The following is a 25546-nucleotide window of genomic DNA, read 5'->3' as shown; positions in this document are numbered from 1 at the left end:
GAAATTCAACTTCTGGTAGCGACTGACTGGTACTTGTGTGAACTCCTTCTGCTACGGGCTCCACGGCATGAAAGACTGGTGTAATGATGTTAGCTGCCTTGCTTTACAGCACTGATGACCTGATGTCAGACTACAGACAACAGCAAGACGCAAAAAAATTTGACTCTGGTATTCGGGCCGGTCGAGGGCTACCACAGCAGGGATAACCCACAGGTGAAACACGAAGAACATCACCTGGTGTACGACTTGTGGCTGAGACGTTCTGAGGGCTGGTGTGTGCAGACGTCACGTTTATGGCCCACGTTTCCCTCAGCCATGTCAGACGTTCTACACACCTCAGAAGGACTGAAAACTTTTGTATACTGGCCATGAGACAAGAGGAGTAAACCCATATGTAGAATACTGCAACACTGGAACAGAAGGACATCTTGATCTTGAGGTCTCCTTCAGGCAAACTTCTCTAGAAAATGAATGAGCCATCAGACCTTATCTGCCAGCTGCCACTGAAACAATAAGCGACGTGATAGACATTTTACTGTCCTCACTGGGACTGAAGAGGTCATGTAAATACACTTCCCAAGAATGTCCATCTGCCCCCAAGAAAGCATATACAATCTTTGGGAGCCCAGATGATCTTGTCTAACCTTTCTCAAACACGTGATGCAACACTTGGCTCTTCTCAAGATTGTGACTCAGGCATCTGAGGTTCAATTGGTGTGGCCCTAGCCACACAGAGAGAGAGAGAGAAGTGAAGGGACATGGCCCACTTGTATCGTGTGCAAGATGGTGAGGGCTGCACACATCCAAGGGCATACTAGGTGCTGTAATCACCCCTGCAAAGATGGGAAATGCCATTACACATGCTTTGAGAGATGGTGCAGGGATGCCTGGACAGAATGCAACTTACACAAAGTCAAGGGACATCCTCCAAGGTCAGCCCACTACACGTCCCTCCCCCTCCAGGGCATCTCCAAGTGTGTGCTTCCAAAAGAGCAAAAATCTCAAACTACCCCTTATGGCTGTCTAAATAAGGGTCCTTCCTGGTCAAGCCTTGTCTGGTTGGATGAGAAAGGAATGAATAGGATGCTGATGACTGATGACTGACAGCATGGAACAAGAGTCAACAAAAAAAAAAAACACTGGGCTCGCTCTTCCCTTAAGGTCAAGGATGGCTGGGGAGCTCCAAAAGGCATTGTTTAGGATTCTCTCAGGAAGAGCCCCAGGGTCTGTGGGATATCCCCACTCTCTATCATTGCAAGCATCTCTCTAAACTCTGGGTCAGTTAGGAGGGATGGTAGGGAATTGATGCCATCCTTACTGGTAGGATAAGGGGTACAAGACTCCAAAAGGGAATCCTACCTCTTCCAGCCTCACTTCAGAAGAGACAGATTGAATCAACTCTCAAACGGGTCAGACAGGAGAACTGGAGTGAAAAGGCAGAAAAGGAGGGCAGGAACAGTTACCTCTATTCACCTTGGTATCAGAAGCAGCAGCAAAAAATATTTTGTTACAGGTTTAATAAAGCCCTCACCATCTTCCAACAGTCTGTTCACAATGACAGAGTGGTCATAAAAAGACTGCACAGACCTCTTAAACGGTAGCTTTCTAAACTCTGAATATGTTACAAGAGAATACACTATGTCTCATTAGCCAAGGGGAAGAAAATTACAGTTAACCTGGAATCTCCAGGAGAAGGGGTAGGAATAGCTGCAGATGAATTTGCCACCACACATTTCTTACGAATAGGAAATAAATTGTTTATAAGCGTTACTTCTGTTGCCTCCACGTTTTATTTTTTTTTCTTTATTCTCAGCACTTGGCATTTATCCTAGGTTTTGAGGAGTCAAGAGACTCGGCCTCAGTCTTTTGGTCTAACTGGGTTCAACCTTGAAATGATACCTGAGAAAGAAACATAGCTGCCTTTAAAAATGTGCAAAAATTGTTTTTCGGTCCTTAAGAATTTGGGGATTAAATAATTCTCAAATTTCACATTTTTCTTTACAGATCCTCCCCAAAACAAATAAAACAGTGTGTGCATTAAGAGTTTTATGCCCTTAATTTGTGCATGTCTAAAAAGCTCTATTACCAATAGCTATGTAAATCAAACAGCACACACACACAGAGGCTAAAAACATCTACAACACACTAAAAGGTCTCTAAATGAAGAAACTGCATCAATCACAAGATGAAAGAGACTAAAAACACTCCATAAGTTTTTTTAAATAAATATAGCATCATTTTTAATGAAAATTCATCTCATCAGAATTTGACTGTTGTTGTTGTGTCTTTCGGCTTTTCCCAGTTAGGGGTCGCCACAGCGGAACTCCGGTCCGCTAATGATAGGCAGTAGATTTGTACATGCTGAGTTGCCGGCCCTGACGCACAACCTTCAACGAAGGTATGCCCATTCACGCATGTCTCCACAGAGAAGACGCTCTAGCTGGGAATCGAACAGGACATCTTACTGTGAGGAGACAGCGCTACCGCAGCACCACCATCGCAGTCTAGTATAAAAATGTCTTATTAATCATGCACTTCTGCACAAGTGCTGGAAGTGAGTTTTAAAAAAGGCTAAATAGCAGTTTGTGGTGGTTCTTTTATAATCAGGGAATGCATCTGGTATATTACTTTTATCGCTAGGACAGACTTGCAGACTATGATGACAAACAGATCCTAGCACACAGCACTAATAGATTACTGTTGGGTGAGGGATGTTATCAAATGGAGGAAATGTTGGACTGAACAGAAAGAGTAAAGGAAAAAAAAAGGAATAAACTCTGTTGTCCTCATTGATGTCACTTGTCATGAGCAGAATATGTAGCCACGTTAGTAACTTCTCACCTCCAAATTTTATTTTAGTAACTAGGCTTCAAAGACTATGCCAACATCTATATATGGCTGAAGTGGACTACTGGAAGGACAAGATCCTGTGTCATGGATAAAGCAGCAGAAAGGCCTCAGGTGGTTCTTTTCTGTAGTATGTATGTTATCCCACAGATCATTTGGCTTTCTTTACAAGGTCTGTAAATGAAGAAAGCTACTTCATGCAATCCAAGTAAGAAATGTTAAAAACAAAAAGTTGTGAAGTGCTATTTTACATGGTTACCAGAATTAGTAGAACTCTCTCTGAATGCTATACACAGAGTTCAAAACAGAAGTAATGTGTTTGTGAAGAAGTGCATACAGAAAAAGTCACCAACATGTAATAAAGTAGATGGATACTGCCTATACACTACTAGCTATTTAACATGCTGAGACCCAATACTTGTACTACAACATTTCTCTAAAAGGGGAAATTACATCTGAGTGGGGTATCTCTTTTGCAGGCAGACTTGCGGTCTCATCCTACTATCAAGCAAACATTCTAATACACGATGTCAAGACTGGAGTAGGAATATTAAAATGCATAATTTGGAACGCATCAGGAAAGAAGGTAGAATTCACTTTAAGGGAAGACAGACTAAGCAGGCATATTGTCGCCTCCTTGTCCTCTGGTAAATGTAATGCAATACGATTTTGTGGCTAAATTACAGATAATAATGCATACGGTCTGAAATACCCAGAGTGACTGTCACATTTAGAAATGACAGTGAACTCTTGTGTGTATTCTGGCAGCTTCTTTCTTTAAGATGCACTTTCTTGGTGATTGTTGCTAAGGTGGTTATTTTTGTTGGATTCACTCCACCAATTTGGATATTATGACTGCTGATCATGTCTGCAACTTGTTCTCAAACATCAAAAAAAAAATGTCTGATTATTCTGAGAAACTGGAACCACATTTTAGCATTCAAATAGGCTGGGCAGCCCCTCCTTTATTAATAAGATAACGGACCGTATATAAAAATCATAATTAAGAACAAGGGATCACAAACATACAGCAATGACAGTCTTCATCTAGTGATTATGGTCCCATATTACAAGTCGGCATAACTCCTACAGCCTGCAGATCTTACAGTCTAGGACATATTAGTCATAACAGTCATAGGCCTAAGAAAATAAGTTGCTTCAGTTTACCATAAACATTTCTTTACATAGACTAAACAGAAAACCTGTTTCGACTACACATTAAAATCCAGATGATGTAGAATATCAAATGGTGTCAATAGTTCCGTTACACCCACCAAATCTCCATTCCCCATATTTAAATCAAGCCAATTTAAAGAAGGTTAAAGCACTGTGAAGTACTTCAATGCCAGACAAATAGTGAAATTAAGCTGGATCACATGGGATGTCAAGGACAATCCAGCACGGCGACTATACTGTATTGGTACTCCTGCTCTCTATACTGTATTGGTACTCCTGCTCTCTATACTGTATTGGTACTCCTGCTCTCTATACTGTATTGGTGCTCTCGCTCTCTATACTGTATTGGTACTCTCGCTCTCTATACTGTATTGGTACTCTCGCTCTCTATACTGTATTGGTACTCTCGCTCTCTATACTGTATTGGTACTCTCGCTCTCTGAATAAGAAGCCATAACAGAAGCTAAGTGCCAAAAGAATATAGATGCAGTGGTACTAGCAGCAGTGACAAAAATGCTAATACTATCCAAAAAGGGTCCTCAGGAAAAAATTAATTCAGTTGATTAATAAATGTATGTACTGCAGATGGATGTAGAACATATGCATAGCATGTCAGTATATGGGAGGGATAAACACGAGTGCCACAGACTAATGGAACACTGACACGAGTGAAAGCAATGGTGCCAGGACATGGTAAGGCCTTGCTGTGTCTAATTATGGTGGCTGCCAAAAGCAATTACCACAAAATGGAAATCAAAATCTAAACCATCCACACCATAAGTAGTGAATATAGTAACAGAGATAAAAACTGGAATTGAGATTGTTAGAAAAGGGGAAGAGCAAACTATGTAGGAAAACATGGGAATTGTGGGAACAATACATACAGGAGAGGTATGTGGTTTAAAAGAAAGCAGGACTTAAATGAGCTACGCAATGTTTTACTGAAAATGATTGGGTATATTATAAGCTATTTATAATGTCTGCAACTGAGTGTGTGTCAGTATGGTTTGTGATGTAAAATGCTTGCAACTAGGATTGTGTTGGTGTGGATGGTTTTCATTTATATAAATGTATGATTGCAACTGGGTGTGTGTCAGTATGGTTTGTGATGTAAAATGCTAGCAACTAGAATTGTGTTGGTGTGGATGGTTTTCATTTATATAAATGTATGATTGCCTATATCGTAAGTGATGGTTTAATAAAGATGTTTTTTCTTTAAAAAAAGGGGAAAGAAATTGAATAATTTATGTAATGTTGCTTAGGTTATAGGATATATAGCAATATATGTGAAGTATGTTTTTAAACGTGAGCTTGTTAATACAGTTTGACTGCTTTTATATAAATGTACATTTGCCTATGTCACAACTGGATAATTCAATAAAGGTGTAAAAAAAAAAGGCAATGGTACCAGGACAGTAAGGGCATACTGCCAGATGGCAAAATGTCAGACAATGATTAAGTAAAAATGATGGTGGAAATACTACACAGTAACTTCACTATAAAATGCTGAAACATTTCAGTATTCTGGAAATCAAGGTTTTATTTTAACTTCTTCAGCCATAATTCTAATGCAGTTCTTACTAAGACAGTAATTACAATCACTGAGCATAACAGAAATCCCAGGATTCTGGGAATAAAGGGTCATATTACCTTTGATTTTCAGTAAACACTGGGTACAAATAGGTGATATCATGACAATATTGAGGACTCTAGGAACATGGTACTCAATGTAACACTTTTCTTGTAACCGCTATTACTACTTTTTAACAAAGTTAAAGAACATTTTTATCAAATGCTTAAAACCCATGCACCACTCAGAAGTATATCAGAATGAAAGCAACACCTGCAACGTCACTGTAAAACCTTAAATAATCTTTAACATGGCCACTTTCTTTCACCAAAACTGCAGTCCTCATTTCTCAGTCTCTAAGGATTGATATGCTAGGATTTTAAGCTTTGCTTCCAGTGCTGTAACTTTCTTCTCCATTATTTCCACCACTGCTTTTGTCTGAAGAAAAAAAAAAGCCAAACAGAGCAAAGATAAAAATGTTTTTTTCACGATGAGAGGAGTAAGGATTACAGTTTATGAAAAGCGACATTAAAATATGATAATGTATTTAACAATGCATGATATTCAACTTTGAGAGAGTGAGACTCAAACATTTATGAAGTTTGTGCAAATAAAGGTTCCACGTAAAGGCTGACACTAACCTTTTCATAAAAATAAACATTTCTGTAATCTTATGACTACTCAGAGTTACAACCAGGACCTTAAAGAGTTCCAAAGCAAAATGTAAAAGCTGCTCCAAAAAAACGGAGCTAGAAGACACAGATGTTGGATGAGGTAGAGGACAAAATTATAATTTTCATAAACAATTTACTGCACATCACTATTACAGGAACAGCTGTAATGCAGATATTGTCACATGATTTGGACTGTTAAGACTAATTCCCATATGCAACTACTACTTTCTTCTCCCCAGCCCTGCTGATAACTCTCCAGTTATGTTTCCACACATCCCATCTGCCCCCTGTGGATCCCTCATTCGCTCCTTAGACAATCCCAGACATGTCCTTTTCTCCAGGTGGGCTCCAAACTTCTTTGGTGTTAACCTTGTGGTGAAATTTCTACATTCATGGAGTGAGGACACAATGCAGAACTGAGGACCGGGTGGCAGAAGTCACCACATCCTGCAGCAGTAGCCTGGAGAAGCTAGTTGCAATGACACTAGCACATCCATCACTCCCCCCCCCCCCCACTTTGAATGGCCACGTTCCAAGCCATCTGGTCTCCAGAGGCCACACAGTCAGCTTTTTTCCTTAAAGTTCTCAAAACATAACTTTGTTTTTTGACAAAATGTTAGTTTAACAGGCTGGCAATTAATGTATTTGCTTTATATTTACTCATTTAAGCCTAATGAATGCTTGTCCCAACAATGATGCAATTATATCAAGCTAGGATGTTATTATTACTGCAGAACATTAGCAGGTGCATCTGATAGACTTGAGCATTCGCTGAAAGATTTTTGAGATCATTTCCACATCATCTTCAATTCAAGTAAGGTCACAGAGTTTAACTTGCTTGTTAGCCAGAGAGGTGAACTGGTCCTTACCGGACTCTTTTCAGTCACAAATCGACCACAAGGATAAATATAACATCTACAGACACTTTAATCACACAACATTGTTTGTGTATATGGAGAGGTAGCAGAGAAGCGAAAGAAAATCCATGCAGGCATGGAAAGAACATAGAAACTCCACAAAGACACTTTTACAAGATCAAGATGAGACCCAGAAACCTTAACAGAACCACCATACAGAATTACTTCCACAAATACTTAACTGTTTCCAAACATTATACCAAAGCTTAAAAAAGTAATTCTTGCAACAGGTTAGTAAAGAAAAAGTGAAGTTTCAAAATACAGGTCTGCACATTATGCTGCAAAAGTTCCAATCTTTAAGCCTGACATACTGCTATACAGAGCTCTGTTTTTTTAATTAGTCATCTAAATGGGTAGTACCTACATTTAAACTGTTTGCCTTCAACTCAGAAAATAAATGGGTAGTACCTACATTTAAACTGTTTGCCTTCAACTCAGAAAATAAAGTCAGCTAGCATTTCACACTGAGCTGATCGAAGGAAGGACACTGAGGAAACTCAAAACTATAATATATATCGTTAAGTATCCTGTTTTTTTGTTTATTTTGTTCTTTCTTTGTTATTTATAGCACTTTGTGTACTGTGCATTTTTCTAGCTAGTTTCACTGTGTGTGAGGTATTAACTGGAAATTGTCCACTTTTATTAAGCATCTGTTGGGTTGTTTGTTTCTGATAACTTGTTGCAGTTAAACTCTCATTTCTAGAGGCTCCTTTAGCGGTTTAAAACTTTCATTTAAAGGCTCACTGCTGCTTTTCAGCTATGAGAAACATTTCTGCAGTTTGTTTCCCAGCCTCCCTCCCTGTTGATATAGTGTTTTTATAGTTGGTGGCTTTGCAGTTGCCCGCCCCTAGCGTAAATTTGATCTGGGACCCTCCTCCTAGTCTAGTGTCATTACCTCATTCTACCCAGTACAGGGAGAACATTTGAGAAGGCCAATCAGCTTAGTTTCTGCTACTCCTTTCTCTCTTTCCACTTAAAAAAAAAATGATCTGCTTTTACTATTTGTGTTTCTTCCTACCTTATTTTGCTTTTGCATCATCTTAAAAGTACTCAATTGTATTTATTACTGCTTGGTGTAACTCATTCTAAGCCTTTTAGTTTAAGCACTTGGGCTTCAGACCAGTTGTTTTACATTAAGAGGGTTTGTGGTATGCACTGTAGTGGCAGAACAGGTAGCTTACATCCTAAGTTGGGAACTGCTGATTGAGGGCTCAGTGTCTGTTATTCTAAAAGTGTATTAATTCTGGATTAAGCACTTGGGCTTCAGGCCAGTTATTTTACATTAAGAGGGTTCGTGGTCTGCACTCTTGTGGGAGGAGAGGCTGGACTCTGCCCTTCTGAGCTGGGAATTTCTGGTTAAAGGCTTATAGTGCCTGCATATTTGAACTGCTTCTTACTGAAATTGGTACACCTTGTTTGCTGTAGCATAGACTAGATCCAGGCCTGCTGAATCTAGCTTTGTTTGTATAACTTGAGCACTAATCCAGGCATTCTTTAAGGTATTCAGTTGTATTTATTACTGCTTGGTAGTAACTTGATTAAAGTGTAGCTATCATTCTAAGTCTTTTGGATTACGGACTAGGGCTTCAGACCAGTTGCTTTACATTAGGAAGATTTGCGGCCTGCACTGTGGTAGCAGGATAGGTAGCTTACATCCTTCTAAGTTGGGAACTGCTGATTGAGGGCTCAGTGTCTGTTATTCTAAAAGTTAATAGTTCTGGTTTAAGCACTTGGGCGTCAGGCCAGTTATTTCACATTAAGAAGGTTCGTGGTCTGCACTCTTGTGGGAGGAGAGGCTGGACTCTGCCCTTCTGAGCTGGGAATTTCTGGTTAAAGGCTTATAGTGCCTGCATATTTGAACAGTTTCTTACTGAAATTGGTACACCTTGTTTGCTGTAGCATAGACTAGATCCAGGCCTGCTGAATCTAGCTTTGTTTGTATGCTTATTTCCCTGAAACGCTAATTCCACCTAAAACGCGGCTTTTCAGCTCTTCTGTGGATCCCTAGTAATATCTGCATTGCTTACTGTACTTATTTCCTTGTTTCACTTGAAAGAAAGTTACTGTCTGTCGTTTTTGTATTTAAGTTACCTGTAACACATTGCATTTAAGTTACCTGGCACTTGCTCACTAAGTCAGCACTAAAAAATTAAAAGCACTACACCCTCACAAACTCCCCTTGAGTACCTTGTTCCCCATTGGCCCTTTTTCTCAATTATAAAGGAATTCCCAATACTATTCTAGCATGTCCAAAGGTCAGCTGTCAATCTCCTCTCCGGTCAAGCTGGTGAATCTGGGAATCTTGAGGTAATGTTACAACTGCCTCATGTACACAGACAACCCTCTCCTCCTCCCAACAAATTCCAACACATGTGAGAGATGCAACCATATAGCCAAACTGGAGGCTAAGCTCTCAAAACTCAGTACTGGCGTAACCAGTCAGGAGGAGAAGGAAACCACACACACTACAATTCCAGTCTCACACAGACCTACCACGACAGCAAACCAAACACAAACACACAAAAACATACTCGGAGGCTCTAAATAAAAATCTGCCTAAGCAGCAGAGACCTCGAAAGCAGACACCCAAGCAACCACTACCCCAAAACAAAACATTTGCAACACATAGCTCACAAAGTCAGTGTGCCGAACAGTCACAGCCCTTAAGGCTAAACAACACACCTGATACACTTGTGATAAGTGACTCTATCGTCAGGCACACTGACGTCCCGCTCACCAGGCTGAACAAGAAGGTCACGGTGAGCTGCCTGTCAGGTGCTAGGATCCACCACATAACACAAGCACTCAGGTCACTCCAAGGCAAGTACAAATATGACTCAGTCATTGTCCATGCTGGTGTGAATGACCTGAGACGTACCTCCCTGGACTACATGAAAAGAGACAGAGGAGCTTTCTGAGCATGTAGCCCAGGCCGGTATGACCCTGACCTTGAGTAGCATCTTACCCTCACCAAGAATGATGCCACAATATGAAGACAAGATGATCAATTTCAACAATTGGCTTAAGTATTGGTGTCATTCAAAGGGGATACAATGCCTGTCAGCCTGGGATGACATGCTCGACAAGCCACGATGCTTCACTAGGGACGGCTTGCACCTGTCACCCCTAGGCTTTCGGATATTGGCAAAGGCTCTTGCTACCCCCATAGTGCCTTTTTAGGCAAGGCTCAAAAGACAAACCCACCTCCATAGGTATCGCAAGGGATAAGAAACTAAGAGTAATGCTACTCAATGCCAGAAGTCTAAACCTCAAGAAGCACGCACTCAAAACTCTCCTTAGCATGGAGAACATTGATATCTGTGCAGTAACAGAAACCTGGTTCAAGGCTCCCGAGAGCACCCCAGCACTACCAGGTTATACCTCATACCATGCTTTTCGGCCCCAAAACTTGGACCGAACCACAAAAGGAGGGGGAGTATCAATATTCGTCAAAGATACTCACACCTCCAGGTTAGTGGCACAGCACGAAGCATCAGAGACTATCCATGTGCAACTAACAGTGGGTAAAACTGCCTTCCAGTTTATAGCCTGCTACAGACCACCCTCCCAAACCCAGGAACCCCACTCGGCCTTCCTGAGAACACTGGAAAATATGAAGGTCTCTCCAAACACCATTATACTGGGTGACTTCAACTACCCAAACATAGACTGGGAGCATTACACGAGCTTCAACATCCTAGCCCAAAGGTTCCTAGAATTGATAAACTCAAATGCTATGGAACTACTTGTTACCACTCCCGCAAGAGGGGAAAACATACTGGACCTGATCATCACCAACATGGAGACTCTATGCTCCAGACCAGAAGTGTATCCCTCACTGGTAAGATCAGACCATAAACAAATCTCACTGGATATTCACATCCTGACCCCACCCCCTGCCAGAAAACCACAGTGAAAAACTTCTCTAAAGCAAATTTCACACTCCTCAAAACCGAGGTGGAATCCTTCAAAGCCCCCGGGCCTGTGGAAAATACGGCCCAGACCGCAGAATCCTTTATAAACGCATTCTATGAACACCTTCAGGAATGCATGGATCATGCAATCCCAAATAAAACCAAGACCCAATCCTCCAAAGGCAGACGTCCTGTCTGGTGGACCCCAGCCATAAACAAACTATACAATAGAAGGAGGAAGCTACTACAAGATAAAGCAAAATCCCAAAAAGGGAAGGCATCTCTGATCAGTATTAGCAAAAAACTACGGGCACTCATAAAATCGTCTAAGGCCAGCTTCGAGAGACAAATTGCAAAGGACACTAAGGATAATCACAAGGCTTTCTTTAGTTATGTTAGGAACCTGGGTGGGAATTCCCAGATATGCTCAGAATTAGTCCAAAATGACAAAAAATACACCGAACCCACAGACATTGCCAACATCCTAGCTGACAGGTTCAGCGCAAACTTCTCCCCCCACCAAAAGGGCAAATATCTATCCCAGCAGAGTGCTGCCCCCCTGACATCTCAGATGCTCAGGTAAGAGCCGCCCTCTCCAAAGCAAAAAACACAGCATCAATGGGACCAGACGGTGTCCCGGGCTGCGTCCTACATGAACTCCAAGAAGAGCTAAACCCAAACATAAAACTACTGTTCAATCTCAGCCTTACTACAGGATATGTACCCAAAGAGTGGCATACAGCAACAGTGGTCCCCTCTCCACAAAGGTGGTGCCTCAACGGATCCTGGAAACTATCGCCCCATAAGCCTGACTAGCTTGGTTTGCAAAGCTATGGAAAGGATCATCATGGACCTCAAAGATATTGGGGACCTACAGACACTGGATCCTACCCAGTTCGGCTTTGTTAAGGGCAGATCCTGCCTCTTAAACCTGGTTGATTTCTTTGAAACAGTCACCAAGGCCATTGACGAGGGGAAGGTGGTCCACACAGCCTACTGGACCTTGCAAAAGCCTTCGATACAATACCCCACTCGGGCATTATAGATAAGCTCGCCAGCTTAAATATAAACCCCTATGTCACTAGATGGGTTGCAAACTGGCTCAAGGACAGAACCCGCATGGTTAGAATTGCTGGAGCCATGTCAGACTCCAAACCAGTTACAAGTGGCGTCCCACAAGGCTCAGTCCTGGGACCTCTCTTGTTCCGTATATATTTCTCGGAGGTACAGGCCAACACGTTAGGACTGTGGCTGACCAAGTTCGCAGATGATTGCAAACTGGGAGCCATAATCGACTCTCCAGCCGACACAAACATCCTCCAAAAGGGCCTCATAGAAACAGACAACTGGTGCCAGAGCCATGGCCTCAAGCTAAACGCCAAAAAGTGTATAGTCATCCCCTTTGGCAAAAACAAAGTGCCCACAAATTACCACATAGGTCGTAATCCATTAAGCACAGAAGTAGTAATTAGGGACCTGGGGAAACCAAGTTGATAGCAATCTCTCATTTGACAACCACGTGGCCAAAGTGGTTAGAAAAACATTTCATATAGCCCACCTAATCATGAAGGGATTCACATCTAGATCAGGGGAGGTCATCGTGCCTCTTTACTCATCCCTCATCAGGCCCATAATCAAGTACAATGCCCCTTTTGGGATGTACCTTACCAGACACCTGCAGCAACTGGAAAGACCCCAAAAGTACCTCACCAAGAGGATCAAAGGGCTCAATCAGATGCCATATGCTGCCCGGTTAAAGAAACTCCAGCTCTACTCAGTGGCATACCGCCTGCTCAGAGGCGATCTGTGCCTGACGTATAAAGCCATGTCCAACCCGGAATTAATGGACATGCTGCACCTCAGAAAATCCAAATCCCATCGAGCTGCGCGCTCGAGAGACTTGAACCTCAGCAATGAAATAAATAGGACATGCTGGAGGGACAGATTCATAACCCAGAGGCTCCCTTCACTCTGGAATAAAATCCCAGTCCAGGTTAGGCAGAGTCCCTCATTGACTCTCTTCAACAGGAATCTTGATGAGTGGATGGGAGATAGTAGGTTTACCCCGGGTATCACTTCTGTCACTGTTTGACAGAGGCACAGTATACTAACCTCGAAAAAGGGCATAGCAAAATTAATTTAAAATGGGTGGCGAAAGCCAAACACACTCTGGCTAGGCTTATAAATGCCCTAGGGCAGATAGCCTAGTATGAACCTATGAACCTATGATTAGCTTTGTCTCACATTGCAAATGGGATTTTGATTTATCTGCAAAATGTAGCCAATAGCTCATTTTATAAGCCCAGAAGCACCTGGCACTTTTCACTGACACATCACAAAACTTTTAAATCACCTTAAGGCATCAGAAATCTGTAAACACTAGGGTCATGCAAATGTATATGACCCAAGACTTGAGGCATAGTTCTTCACTGCTAGTCTGTGAGAGACTCCCAGAGGTAAAATGGCATAAGATGAGCTTTGCCTAGTTAGGTAGGGCCCAAGATGCAAACATAAAGCCAGAAGAGGCCACTAACTTTCAGATAAAAAAAAAAAAAAAAAAATTATAGTTTGCTAAGAAATTGACAGGGAATGACCATGTGCCACTGCTCCAATGGAGTCAATGCACAGGTTGTGAAACCAATGCAGTGTATTAAAAGCTGACACTGATATAGTAAAAAACAGGCTGCTCTGTCTGTGACCTTATTTTCCTGCCCTTACAAACTGTCAGGCTCCAAAATCCACTCAACAGTTAAGTCGTTCTCACTTATTTGTTAGTATTGTCAGACACTTTGCTAAACATATAAAAGCTGTAAAAAAAAGTGCCAAGCCGTGAACTTTATGAGCATGTGCACAACACTACCAGTAGGAAATGAAGTTGTTGGAGAAAGAATGGGAGGGGAAAGAAATTGTTACTTGGACACTGGCACCCGATTTAGGAAGTTCTGCTTTCCCCAGCTTTACATTCCACCATGCAAGCTTGGTTGTTCTTCTTTAAGTAGATTTGACTGACACCATGTCAGCTGCTATGCCTGCACAGTTACACTTATGCTCCTGTGGTTACTTGTTTTCTAACTAGAAATTTCAAAATATTAAACATTTTGCAACATGTTTACGAAAAGATGAAATGGAACTTGGGAAAATGAGGGAAATGGTGTAATGTATGGCAGACATGAGTTGCAACAAAGAAACATCACATTTTGTATAAGACTACACATTGGGACTACAGTAAATTTCAACAACTGAAGTGTAAAGGCATTTTTGTTTTAAGGGGTAAACTATTTCAAAGGACCTATTTGAAGTCAGTGTAAGATCAAGGAAAGATGTGAGGATTCTCAGATGCATAAATCTCCAGAAGAAAAGGGGTCATCTGTTTTTGTGACTACAGATGGAATGAGCTCACAGTTTGTGTGTAGTTTTCCAAGGCTCTCTATTATACTTTAAGATAAACAAATACACAAAAGGTTATCCACTCTCTCATATTTGCTTTTGCAACAGAACCTCTAGCTGAAGCTATAAAAATAAACAGTTCAATCAAAGGAATTACAGTAAATAACCATTATGAATGAAAAATTGCTTTATTTGCAGATGGTATTTTAACAATTATATGTTAAATCTTGTACAAATTAGATACATTTCTTAGCTAAAGGATACAAAGCAATCTCAGCTTTATCATTTAATGACAAGAAAACGAAATCAGAAAATAATGTGAACTTCATATTTGGATGGATTAAACAAATGGAATTTTGGGGTACATTTCCAAAAGACAATTGAAAAGATACTAGAGATAGAAAATTTGAAAAGTGTATACAAGTAGTAAATGTTGTAAATGATAATTGAACAAACATTTTAAATTTTGGAGCGAGACTGCAATTAATAAAAAATTACTACCTTCTGAAAGCAATCAATAAAGATATTATGAATTGTTTATGGTATCCAAAAAATAGGCCTGGATATAATCATCACATCAGAACCTAGGAAAGAGGTAGAATTAAACTTCTGGATACAAACTTATTCACTGGCTGCTCTTTGTAAGGTAAATGTTCATTACTTGGACCATCTATAACCTAGGTTGTCAAGCTTTGCTAAGGGGAAGACTCTGGAAGAAGTCTTAAATACATTGATGAAGCTATGTGAATCAAGGAGCTGCTCCCAAGATCAAGCTGTATGGCCAAGATGCAAGCAGTTAGCTACACACATAGATCACCCTACAGGTACAAAGTTACAGGTATGCCTTCTTCTGGGCCTCATATTCACCAAAGTGAAAAACAGGCTCAAATTACAACAATCATTGTTTGAATGAGTTGTTGCCATACAAGGATCAGAATGTCCTTTCAGACAAAAGCTACAACTCACAGTAGTCAAAGCAGAGTTAATGACATATGGGAACCGAATAGCCATTTCAGAAATGGATATTTCAAGAAGGGTGTGAGTGAGCCTGCCTTCCATTTCTCTGATCTTTTGACAGTGCTCCCCCAAAGAACTGGGGCTGTGCATCAGACCTTCCAGCTAAACCCTGCAATGGTACCTTCAATCTACATGGTCGCCAACTCCACCTAATAGTTATAGGTTCATAGGTAGGTACTAGGCCATCGGCCCTGGGGCCTATACAAGCCCAGCCAAAAAGGTACCTTGGCTTTTGCCATCCAAGAAAATTATTTTCCTGTGCAACTGTCGAGCAGCACCACAGAGGTGATCCCCAGGGTGAATTTCCTATTTCCCATCCAATCATCAAAATTTTTCTTGAAGAATGCTAATGAAGAGCTTTGTTTGATATAGATTGGTAGTTTATTCCAGAGTATGGGAAGTCACTGGGACAGGAATCTATCCCTCCCGGCATGTTCTGTTTATTGTGGTGACAAGGTTTAGGTCCCTAGAGAGTGTAACTCGGAGGGATTGGGATTTCTTTTTGTGGTGACAAGGTTTAGGTCCCTAGAGAGTGTAGCTCAGAGGGATTGGGATTTCTTTAAGTGGAGCATGTTCAACAGCTCTGGGTTTGACATAGCTTTGTATGTTAGGCAGAGATCACCTCTGAGTAGGCGATATGCGACGGAGTAAAACTGGAGTTTTTTGAGACTGTCTGCATAGGGCATCTGTTTGAGGCTGGTAATTCTCTTTGTGAGGTATTTCTGCGGCCTTTCCAGTTGTTGTAGATGTCTTGTGAGGTACATACCAAAAGGGGCGTTGTACTCTATAATGGGTCTAATGAGTGATGAGTAGAGGGGAACAATGACCTCTTTTTTTCTGGATGAGAACCCTTTTGTGATTAGGTGTGCCACGTAGAAGGATTTCCTGACTACTGTGGTGATGTGATTATCAAAGGAGAGACTACTGTCCACCTGTGTCCCAAGGTCTCATCACACTTTCGGTGTTAAGTATACTACCGCCTATGTTGTAGTTCATGGGTACAGAGTTTTTACCAAAGGGGATGACAATGCACTTTTTGGCATTGAGCTTGAGGCCATGGCTTTGACACCAGGCCTCTGTCTCAGTGAGGCCCTTCTGTAGGATGTCCACATCGTTAGGAGTTTCGATTATGGCTCCTAGCTTGCAGTCATCTGCGAACTTCGTGTTAGCCTGTACTTCAGAGAAGTAGATACCAAACAGGAGAGGACCCAGGACTGAACCCTGAGGTACTCCACTTGTCACTGGTCTGAAGTCGGATTTGGAGTAAGCTACTTTCACAGTGTGGGTTCTGTCAGTGAACCAGTTGGCAACCCATCTTGTGACATAGGAATTCATACCTAGTTTAGTGAATTTATCTATAATTCCAGAGTGGGGGATGGTGTCGAAAGCCTTGGCAAGATCTACGTGTGAACCACCTTACCCTTGTCTATAGCTTTGGTGACTGCTTCAAAGTCGTCTATCAGGTTTAGGAGACATGATCTGCGTTTTACAAACCCGAAGTTTCTTTCTCAGACATATGCAGGTGGCCATGTTGAACTGCTAGTCCATATGACAGTGCTTCACATCAAACTTTTTCCCAAGGCAATTGGAAAAGATACCTCTGCAGATCTTGGCATGTTAACTAGTGTCCATTGGAATGCTTCTGAAGGCTTTTTGCTTTAGGCATCAAACATGGAAACTAAAATTAAAGTAACACAACATATAAACTACGCAAGTGGCAGAAATAAAAATGGTGGGCTTAGGGGCTAGGTGTGCTCTTCTGATACAACACAAGACATCATGGCATTCAACAGATGCAAGCCCTCAAAAGTAGAAGCTTCAAAAACACACACCAAAGTGGAAAAGAATATAACCTCAACAATCATATCAGTAAAAATGTATGGCTCAAATTAACATATGGCAAAAGGAAGCAAAATTGCCATAAAATAATGTAATTCTGTAAATACAGTATACAGCTCTTATTGTTGGAATACTGTAGACAAAGCTGTTACTTTAAAGGGTATGATGTAAATAAGCCTTTGTCTTTAAGGAAGCCAAGACACGTGGTGAATTAGGCAGACAGGTTCTCACTGGTTTGTTAACTGATGAATCCAATCAGTAGAGTATGAAAAGGAGGGCTGAAGTTAGCCAATACACAGCTGATGACAATTCTGGAAAGAGGATTCTGTGCCCAGAGCGGCATTTCTGGGTAACACACTGAAGAGCAGATAGCCAAACAGACAACAGAAAGAAATTGGACATCTTTTCTTTCCAACGAAAACCAGAAGAAAGAGTTACCAAGAAGCTCACAGTTCTGTTACAACAGAATGTCTCTGCTGCATAGTACTAGAACTAAAGGTACTTAAAGTAATGTACACTGACAGACAACAAGTTAACGTACCAACATGTTTGTTTATACTTAACACCATGTTTTTTTTTTTTTACTGGTAGTATGCGAGTGTGCATGTACATAAATGTGCACGTGTGTGTCTTGCTCTCTATGTACACAGACATGTATATTTGGAGTCCAAATGGAGAGATGATTGGGGTCCAAACGGAGAGATAAATCAGCAAGCAAAAGAGAGTAGCACTGCTGGAACTTAATTCATCCTCAAGTCTTGGCAAGTACCTTCACGAGGTGGACCCTGTTTTTCACAAAATCTCACCAAGACAACACTGATGAGACTATTTTATATCGCATATACCATGGACAGATGCAAGTTAAAAAATAAGAAAGATAGCTGGGTGTACAAGTTCCAGGACAAAAAAGTACCCAATCCTGGGAGTGCCAGGACTGAAAAAGAAATGAGAGTGTAGAATCCTCAAGACACGGAAACATTCCTACAATGGGGCTAGACCAGGCCCAGGGGGAAGATAGGCCAAAAACATACAAAGATGGCAGAGTAGACTACTGAGGACAAGAAAAAATATGTATTGTCACTATTATGCAAGAAGCCCAGAATTTCCAGACAGAAGAGAATACAAAATGATTGAAAGAAATTAGAGGAAAGAAACATACTTGCACAAGAAAAACTGTCAAAAACTTCCAATACAAATGGGTGTGTTCATTAATACAACAGTTTTATGAAAAACATTACATAGATAAAGAAGAGTTGGGCAGTCTGGAAAAAAAAGAAGCGACTGTGGAATTGCGGAAATATAAAGAAAAACTCTAGAGATTTTTGAAAGGTATAAAGAAATATGGACATGGGAAAGAAAGAGAACTGATATGGTACAATATTTATGCAAAAGAGAAAGACAAAATCAATCAATACAAAAAAATGCAGCCCCATAGACATTTGAAGAGAAATACAGGCAATACAAAAAATAAAATAAAATCACAAAGAGGGAATGTAGAATGGAAGATTAGTAAGTTAAAAAGAAATAGAAGTTGAATTTATGGAATACCTGAGAAGTGAAGAATTTAGCGTAGAAAGTCTAACAAAGGATATATCGCAGCATGATAGAATAATGAGTCCTCCTAGGTAAGGAGGAGCAGGAGACATTTGAAAAAGAAATACAGACATGGGAAAGAGAAAGATTTAATATGGTGCAATATTTATGCAAAGGAAAAAGTAAAACTAATTAATACAAAAACAGCAGCAGCAAATGTATGTTAAGAGAAATACAGGGAAAGCCATCCAGGTATGGAAAATTTTACAAAACAAAAAATAAAAGGAGGATGATTAGCAATGGAGACATTAAATAGAAACTGAGATTATGGATTTTCTACACAGAGAAAGTGTAGAAAATCTAACTTTCATAACACCAAAGCAGAATAGAGCAATAGATCCCCAAATTAAGGGGAAACTAGTGGAGTAAAAACATCTGATCAGTTGCCACATAAAGATACTTTGGAGCTTTCCAAAGGGAACCAGTACAAAAGTTCAGCTGGAGTTGCACAGCAAAGAAAGGAACAGGAAACTGTGGCAAGTTTGACACAGTCGGTGTTGTGGAATGACAGGTCAATGAATTCCCATATGAAAAAGCAATGGATGACACAGGATGAAACTAAAGAGAATATGGTACAGAAAGAGGCTGTGTAACCTTTCTATAGAATGCCGCAGGAGAGAGAACAAACAATGTGCCCTCAGTTTAGAAAAAATTATCTAAGAGAAGGGTTGCTTGACTTAATAGAGAAGGGTACACATACTACTCAAAGTCAATAAAATCCAAAAAGTTAGAAGTTTGATAAAACAAATCAACACAGTAATTAGAACTTCAGAGAGATTCATGTTTTATAACAGAAGTAAATAGGATATATTACTGGGCAGCTAAATTAATAACAGATAAAGTCTTCCCACAAAAACACAGGGCAGTAAGGGAAAGGAACGGGAGACTCAAATAAAATGTGATCATGGAACTATCAAATAAAGAAAACTAAAGCAATTAAGACAAGAGGTGTCACTGTTAAGAGTATAGAAGAGGGAACACTGACAAAAATACTCAGAAAGACAGAAGTGATAAAAGCAATGCGCAGTATCATAACAGATCAAGATCTACCGAGCACTATTGCAAACTAAAATCATCAGCACAGGCAGAAAAACTGAGATGATATGCAGAAAAATATAAAGGAAAAGTACAAAATAAGCAATTTATTGATGATACAAAAGTTTGAGAGAGAATTGAGAAACAAGGCAAAAGGAATTAAACCACCACCAAAAAAGAAGAAATAAGATACATTTTGGAGAAATGTTTATGAAGACTCTGTGGAACAAAGATGCTAAATGGATAGAAGAGTAAAAGAAAGAAAGAAGTTGCTCAAATGTACAGGATATGAAATGGGATGAAGTAATGGCCAGAGAGAAAAAGTTAAGAAAGGCTCCTAAATGGAAAATCCCAGGCCCAGATACAGTACCTAACTTCTGGTTTAAAGTATTAACATCGTTACATGAAGATTCAGCCATGAGCAAGAACTATTTTTATGCGTACCCTGAACAGACACCAACCTGGTTACAAACAAGTATGAGCATTGTTTTTCCTAAGAGCGTATCTGCAAGCTACCCTAAAAACTGTAGACCAATAACTTGCCTTCCAACAATGTACAGACTATAAACTGAAATTGATGCAGACGGTTTACAGTCATCTAGAAGAAAACTCAATCATGGCAATAGAACAAAAAAAAAGTCATACAGAACAAAGGATCATTTATTGTTAAAGTCATAATGGAGAACTGTAAAAAGGGAAAGAATCGAAGCATGGCATAGATGGACTACAAAAAAGCATTTGACAGTATCCCACACTCACAGATAAAACAGTGCTTAAAAATGTACAAGATACACACTGCACTGATTGATTACATTACAGTGACCACGAAACTGTGGCAAACCACTCTGCAGTTAAACCATGATAAAGGACAAATTATTATTCCAGGGATAAAAACTGAAAGGGAGATATTCCAGGGTGACTCTTCACTGCTGCTCTTTTGTCTTGCCCTTAATCCATAAAGCTGTCTACTTACCAGACTGGGTCATGGCTATAATTCGGCTCCCAGAACACAACAAAGTTTAAAGACTTATTTTTGTAGAGGATTTAAAACTGTACAGTTCAACAGATAACTGTAAAGCACAACTGCAAGTGGCCAAAACTTTTCAAGATGATATAAGAAATTCATTTAGTCTTGATAACTGTGCAAAAGCAACCTTTAAAGCAGGAAAACATCAGCTTGTGACAGGAATGTGGTATAAAAGAACTTGAGCAAGAAGGTGTGTATAAATATTTGGGAACTGAAGGATCAACAATAAAACATGAACAAATGCGAATAAAACTTAGGAATATTTTAGAAGACTAAAAGTAATACTGAAAACAGCATTGACATCTAGGATTAAAGCCCAAGCTATAAATCAATTTGCTAGTCCTGTCCTAACTTAGCTTTGGAGTGACTGCCCCCAAAAGGTGTTGGATAGGTTGGACAGGAAAACAAGGATGCTTCATGCACAAATGATTTATAAAAAAAAAAAAAAAAACAGTGTACACCCAAGACTATATATTCCTCACTCTAAAGGAGGTATGGGCCTCCTCAAAACTGATTACATGTATAGATCTGCAACTACAGAAATGCATACATATCTGCTGACCTCACCCACATGTAGTGAACATTCTGAAACATGAGAGAACAAGTTTAAGATGACTTCATTGCTTAGTTTAGCAGAAGCATACTGGCATCAAGCAGGAATGGAAATCAAACCAGAAGTAGATAAAAATCAGGCACCAAATGAATGTGCCAAAAAACAAAAGAAATAACTTAAGGTGAAGGATCAGATGAGAAGGCAAGAAATGTGGAAAATGCATAAACATAGTTGCAAGTATAGAAAACTTTTGGAACAATCTCATGCTGATTAGGATCAAAACTCAGGAATGGTTAAGGAGAGGAATTTAAACCAAAAGATGAAAGGCTAATACTGGCAGCACACGATAGTGGACTGCATATACATGGTTTACAAAGTCCACTGAACATGTGGGAGAAACAGACAAATGTAGGTTTTGTAAAACAGAACTGGAAACTGTCACACATCTTGCTGGTTGTGAAATACTAATGGCAGGAGGACTGTATACTGAAAGGCATGATAATGTGGCAAGTGTTGCAATGGGGATTGTGCAAACATTATAATACTGAAGTAGCTGTAAAACACTGGAAACATGAGTGACAAAGCATCACAGAAAATGAAGAAGTCTACATCACATGGGATCACCCATTGTCAACAGTTCAAAAATAGATCCGAGAAAACCAGATGTAGTAGTCCATGAAAAAAATACAAGTAGCATCGGTCACACAAAGTCATAAAATACCACGATTTGCAGGCAGAAACAAGAGTAATATGGAAGGAGGATACTCTGGACAGTTCCAGTAGTAGGAGCAACAGGTCTTAGCAAAAATAATTTACAATCATACTTAAATGTTACCAATATACGTAACTCCGTACAAATTGCAGGAGTCATTATTGGACACATTGTAGAAGCTGTAAAGAGTACTTTTAGCTAACAAAGAGAAAATACTAATTTCATATACTTTATAATCATAATTTGACTTAGAAATGGGGTCCATTCCTGTCATGGTAATACAAACTTAAAAGACTTGGAGAAATTAAAAGAAGAGACAAGACAATGTTGACTGTGTACATTTATATGCACACACTGTATAAGTACATATATTTATGTGCATGATTGCATATGCATATCACAAACTAGTCACAAATACACACACACACACACAGCACGTCACGTAAACTGGAGTTAGACCTCATGAAGATCGGCTAACGGTGAGGCATTAATCTATTTAACCTTTTCTTTTCAAGAAAAATACTGACTTCTAAACAAGTTAAGGGCTTGATTACTCGAAGTCTCAGCTGAGCAGGTCAACATTTAGTTTTTTTTCCCCCACACTCTGATTTCAAGGGGTCCCAGCAATTTTGCTCCTTATGAAGTATCAATTTCCCCTATGGTGTAATTTTACATGCACACACTATTTACACAAATATAGCATGTGAGATTATATAAAAATTTCTTGTTCTCCCTCTCTGTAGATTCACATACATGTTCATACATGCACATGTTTTATATATATATATATATATATATATATATATATATATATATATATATATATATATATATATATATACATGGATCTAATTCAAATAATCAAAGTGCCACAACATCGAACATCAGATCATCAACTACCAAATATGGAAGTTGTGGAACATCAAACAGTCTAAAAGGGAATTGTTGGGAAATCTACCAGTCTCTTCACTGCAGTGTGGAGGGGTGCAGGGGGGCTTGCCCCCTGCACAAAACTTGAAACAAGATGTTTTTTGCATTAGATTTCATTTGTTTTTCAATGTTCCACAACTTTGATCTTGTGGCACGTCTACACACACACACACACACACACACACACACACACACACACACACACACACACACACACACACACACTACTAGAATGTCTTACTACCATCATGGCAAGACACTTATCAAACACCCAGTATGCTGCTGAAGACAAGTCCTCAGACTATAACCGGTGACAAAGTAGTAGGGGGGCTTATTACACAGCATACTTTGTATTTACTTATGGCAGTGGACACTACTATTTGATCCTGATGTAGTTACAAGCTGGTAGAACTTCCAAGTGTAAAGGCAGTCTACATCATCTGACCAAGTTATGTAGGCTGAACTGCAACCAGGTAGAGAAAAAAATACTTCAGTAATAACCATATAGAAAATGATAATGTTAAGACATCACTACCACCTGAGGGGACAAGCATTACATTTTGTCAAACACAATGTAAACATTCCTAAAATCCAAGGGGTCAGATTAAGGCAGTAACTATTCCTCAATAAAATAACTTGAGGATGATAGGTGATACCAAACGAAAAGAACAAGGGACAAATAAGAGCCATATAAGTACTGCTGAAAACGGTATCAAACATAAAAGAGAATGTCAGCCACAGAAGAGGAATAAAACTTTATTAAAATTGTACAAAGAATGAGCGCTTTCGTGTATCAAACGCTTCATCAGATTTTCTATATAAAATCATCACAGCATTTATTGATATATATATATATATATATATATATATACACACACACACACACACACACACATACATTCAATTAACATTTCAATTTCCTAGCTTTCAATATAGGCTTTAAAGGCAAACACCCATTTAAACCAGGGTGTTTATCAGCCTGTAATCTCAATATCCATTTAGTTTCAGCACTTGTTATATTTATCAAATCCCCACCGCTACTCTTCAACTTAATAACTTGTAAAACCTTACAAGAAAATGCATGCCCATTACTTTCTTTCACATGCTTGGTTAAGGCATTATTCAAATTTAACACTTTTATATCATACAAATGTCTCATGATTCTATCTATTAATATTTTGTTGGTCTTTCCCATGTAGAAACATGGGCATAGATTACAAGTAGCCAAGTAAACATTTTCATACCTACAGTCAACATAACACTTGGGTTTAAATATAAAATCAAATCTTGGATGCTTAAAACTTTGGAAATCACCTGACAAGCCCTACAACTAAAGCAAGCATGCGTTCCCATTTTCATGTTACTTCTAAAATCAATAGGTTTAGATGTCTTATTACATAGTTTGTCACTTCAAATTCTGACAATTCTTAAAAAGAAAATTGGGTCTAGGTCCTATAATGTCAGCTATTCTATCATCAACTAATCAGAACATTCCAGTTTTTACGTACATCACATATCAGTCCCATATAATTTGTATATTTCAATGGGACTCAACCTGGAGCCAAAGGTCTTTACACCTCTAACCTTAGTAGTCCTAGGTTTCCTCCCTTCCGTCCCTGGAGAGAAAAAAGGTATTTTCATATCACCTCTTATTTAACACTTTTCTCTCTTTTCTTTCTCCAGTATCTTATCATAACCTCATGCTTCAAATTGTTCATACAAATTGACTAAAACAGATTGAAAAATCATTTCTACTACACAGCCTAGATGCTCTCAAACTGACCTCTTATCACATTAGGATATATATACCTAGGGTGCCTGCTCCCACTAATTAATGGACTTTCTCCAGCAGTTATTTCGGAACATTGATATATTAAGGTTTCCATTGCTATCCTTTGTAAGACAGACATCCAAAAATCTATTTTTCTATTTGATATATGTGTTGTAAATTTTAAAAAAGTATAAGTTTCGAAAAAGGAAACAAATGTTTTAAAGTCTACTTCATTTCCTGCCCACAAGATAAAGACAGTCTACAAAATGACGACTGAACTTTATTCTATTCCTATAGGGCCCTTCCCTCATAACAAATTCTTCTTCCCAACCATGCATCACTAAGGTTGCATATGTATTCGCACAGGGGGTGCCCCTCATCGCTGTAAATAGACATCTTCTCCATAAATAAACAGATTATTCTCTAAGATCAACTCTAATAGGGTGCAAATAACTAGCACTCTATTATTGTGATTCGGATGACCCGTTAACTTGCATCTTATAGTCATTCGGAATGCATGTCAACAAATCCTTTGCATCCATTGTTACTAAAAAAAAGTTTCTCACATATTCATCAGTATCAAC

General features: G+C 39.5%; 1 protein-coding gene across 1 annotated transcript in view; it reads right to left on the bottom strand.

The window, feature by feature from the left end:
- Positions 1-5543: 5543 nt before the first annotated feature.
- Positions 5544-25546, bottom strand: part of MIS18A (MIS18 kinetochore protein A) — a 234974-nt gene continuing 214971 nt past the window's right edge. The window contains exon 5 of the mRNA XM_044071431.1: positions 5544-6031. Coding sequence (XP_043927366.1) covers positions 5936-6031 — 96 coding nt within the window. The 3' untranslated portion in view covers positions 5544-5935. The remainder of the gene's footprint in view (positions 6032-25546) is intronic.

The sequence above is a fragment of the Protopterus annectens genome, chromosome 5.part0 (assembly GCF_019279795.1).
Source record: "Protopterus annectens isolate FY-2018-M chromosome 5.part0, PAN1.0, whole genome shotgun sequence".
In the NCBI taxonomy this organism is placed as follows: Eukaryota; Metazoa; Chordata; order Ceratodontiformes; family Protopteridae; genus Protopterus; species Protopterus annectens.
Note: the sequence above shows the minus strand (reverse complement) of the source record. Positions and strands in the feature narration are given on the sequence as shown.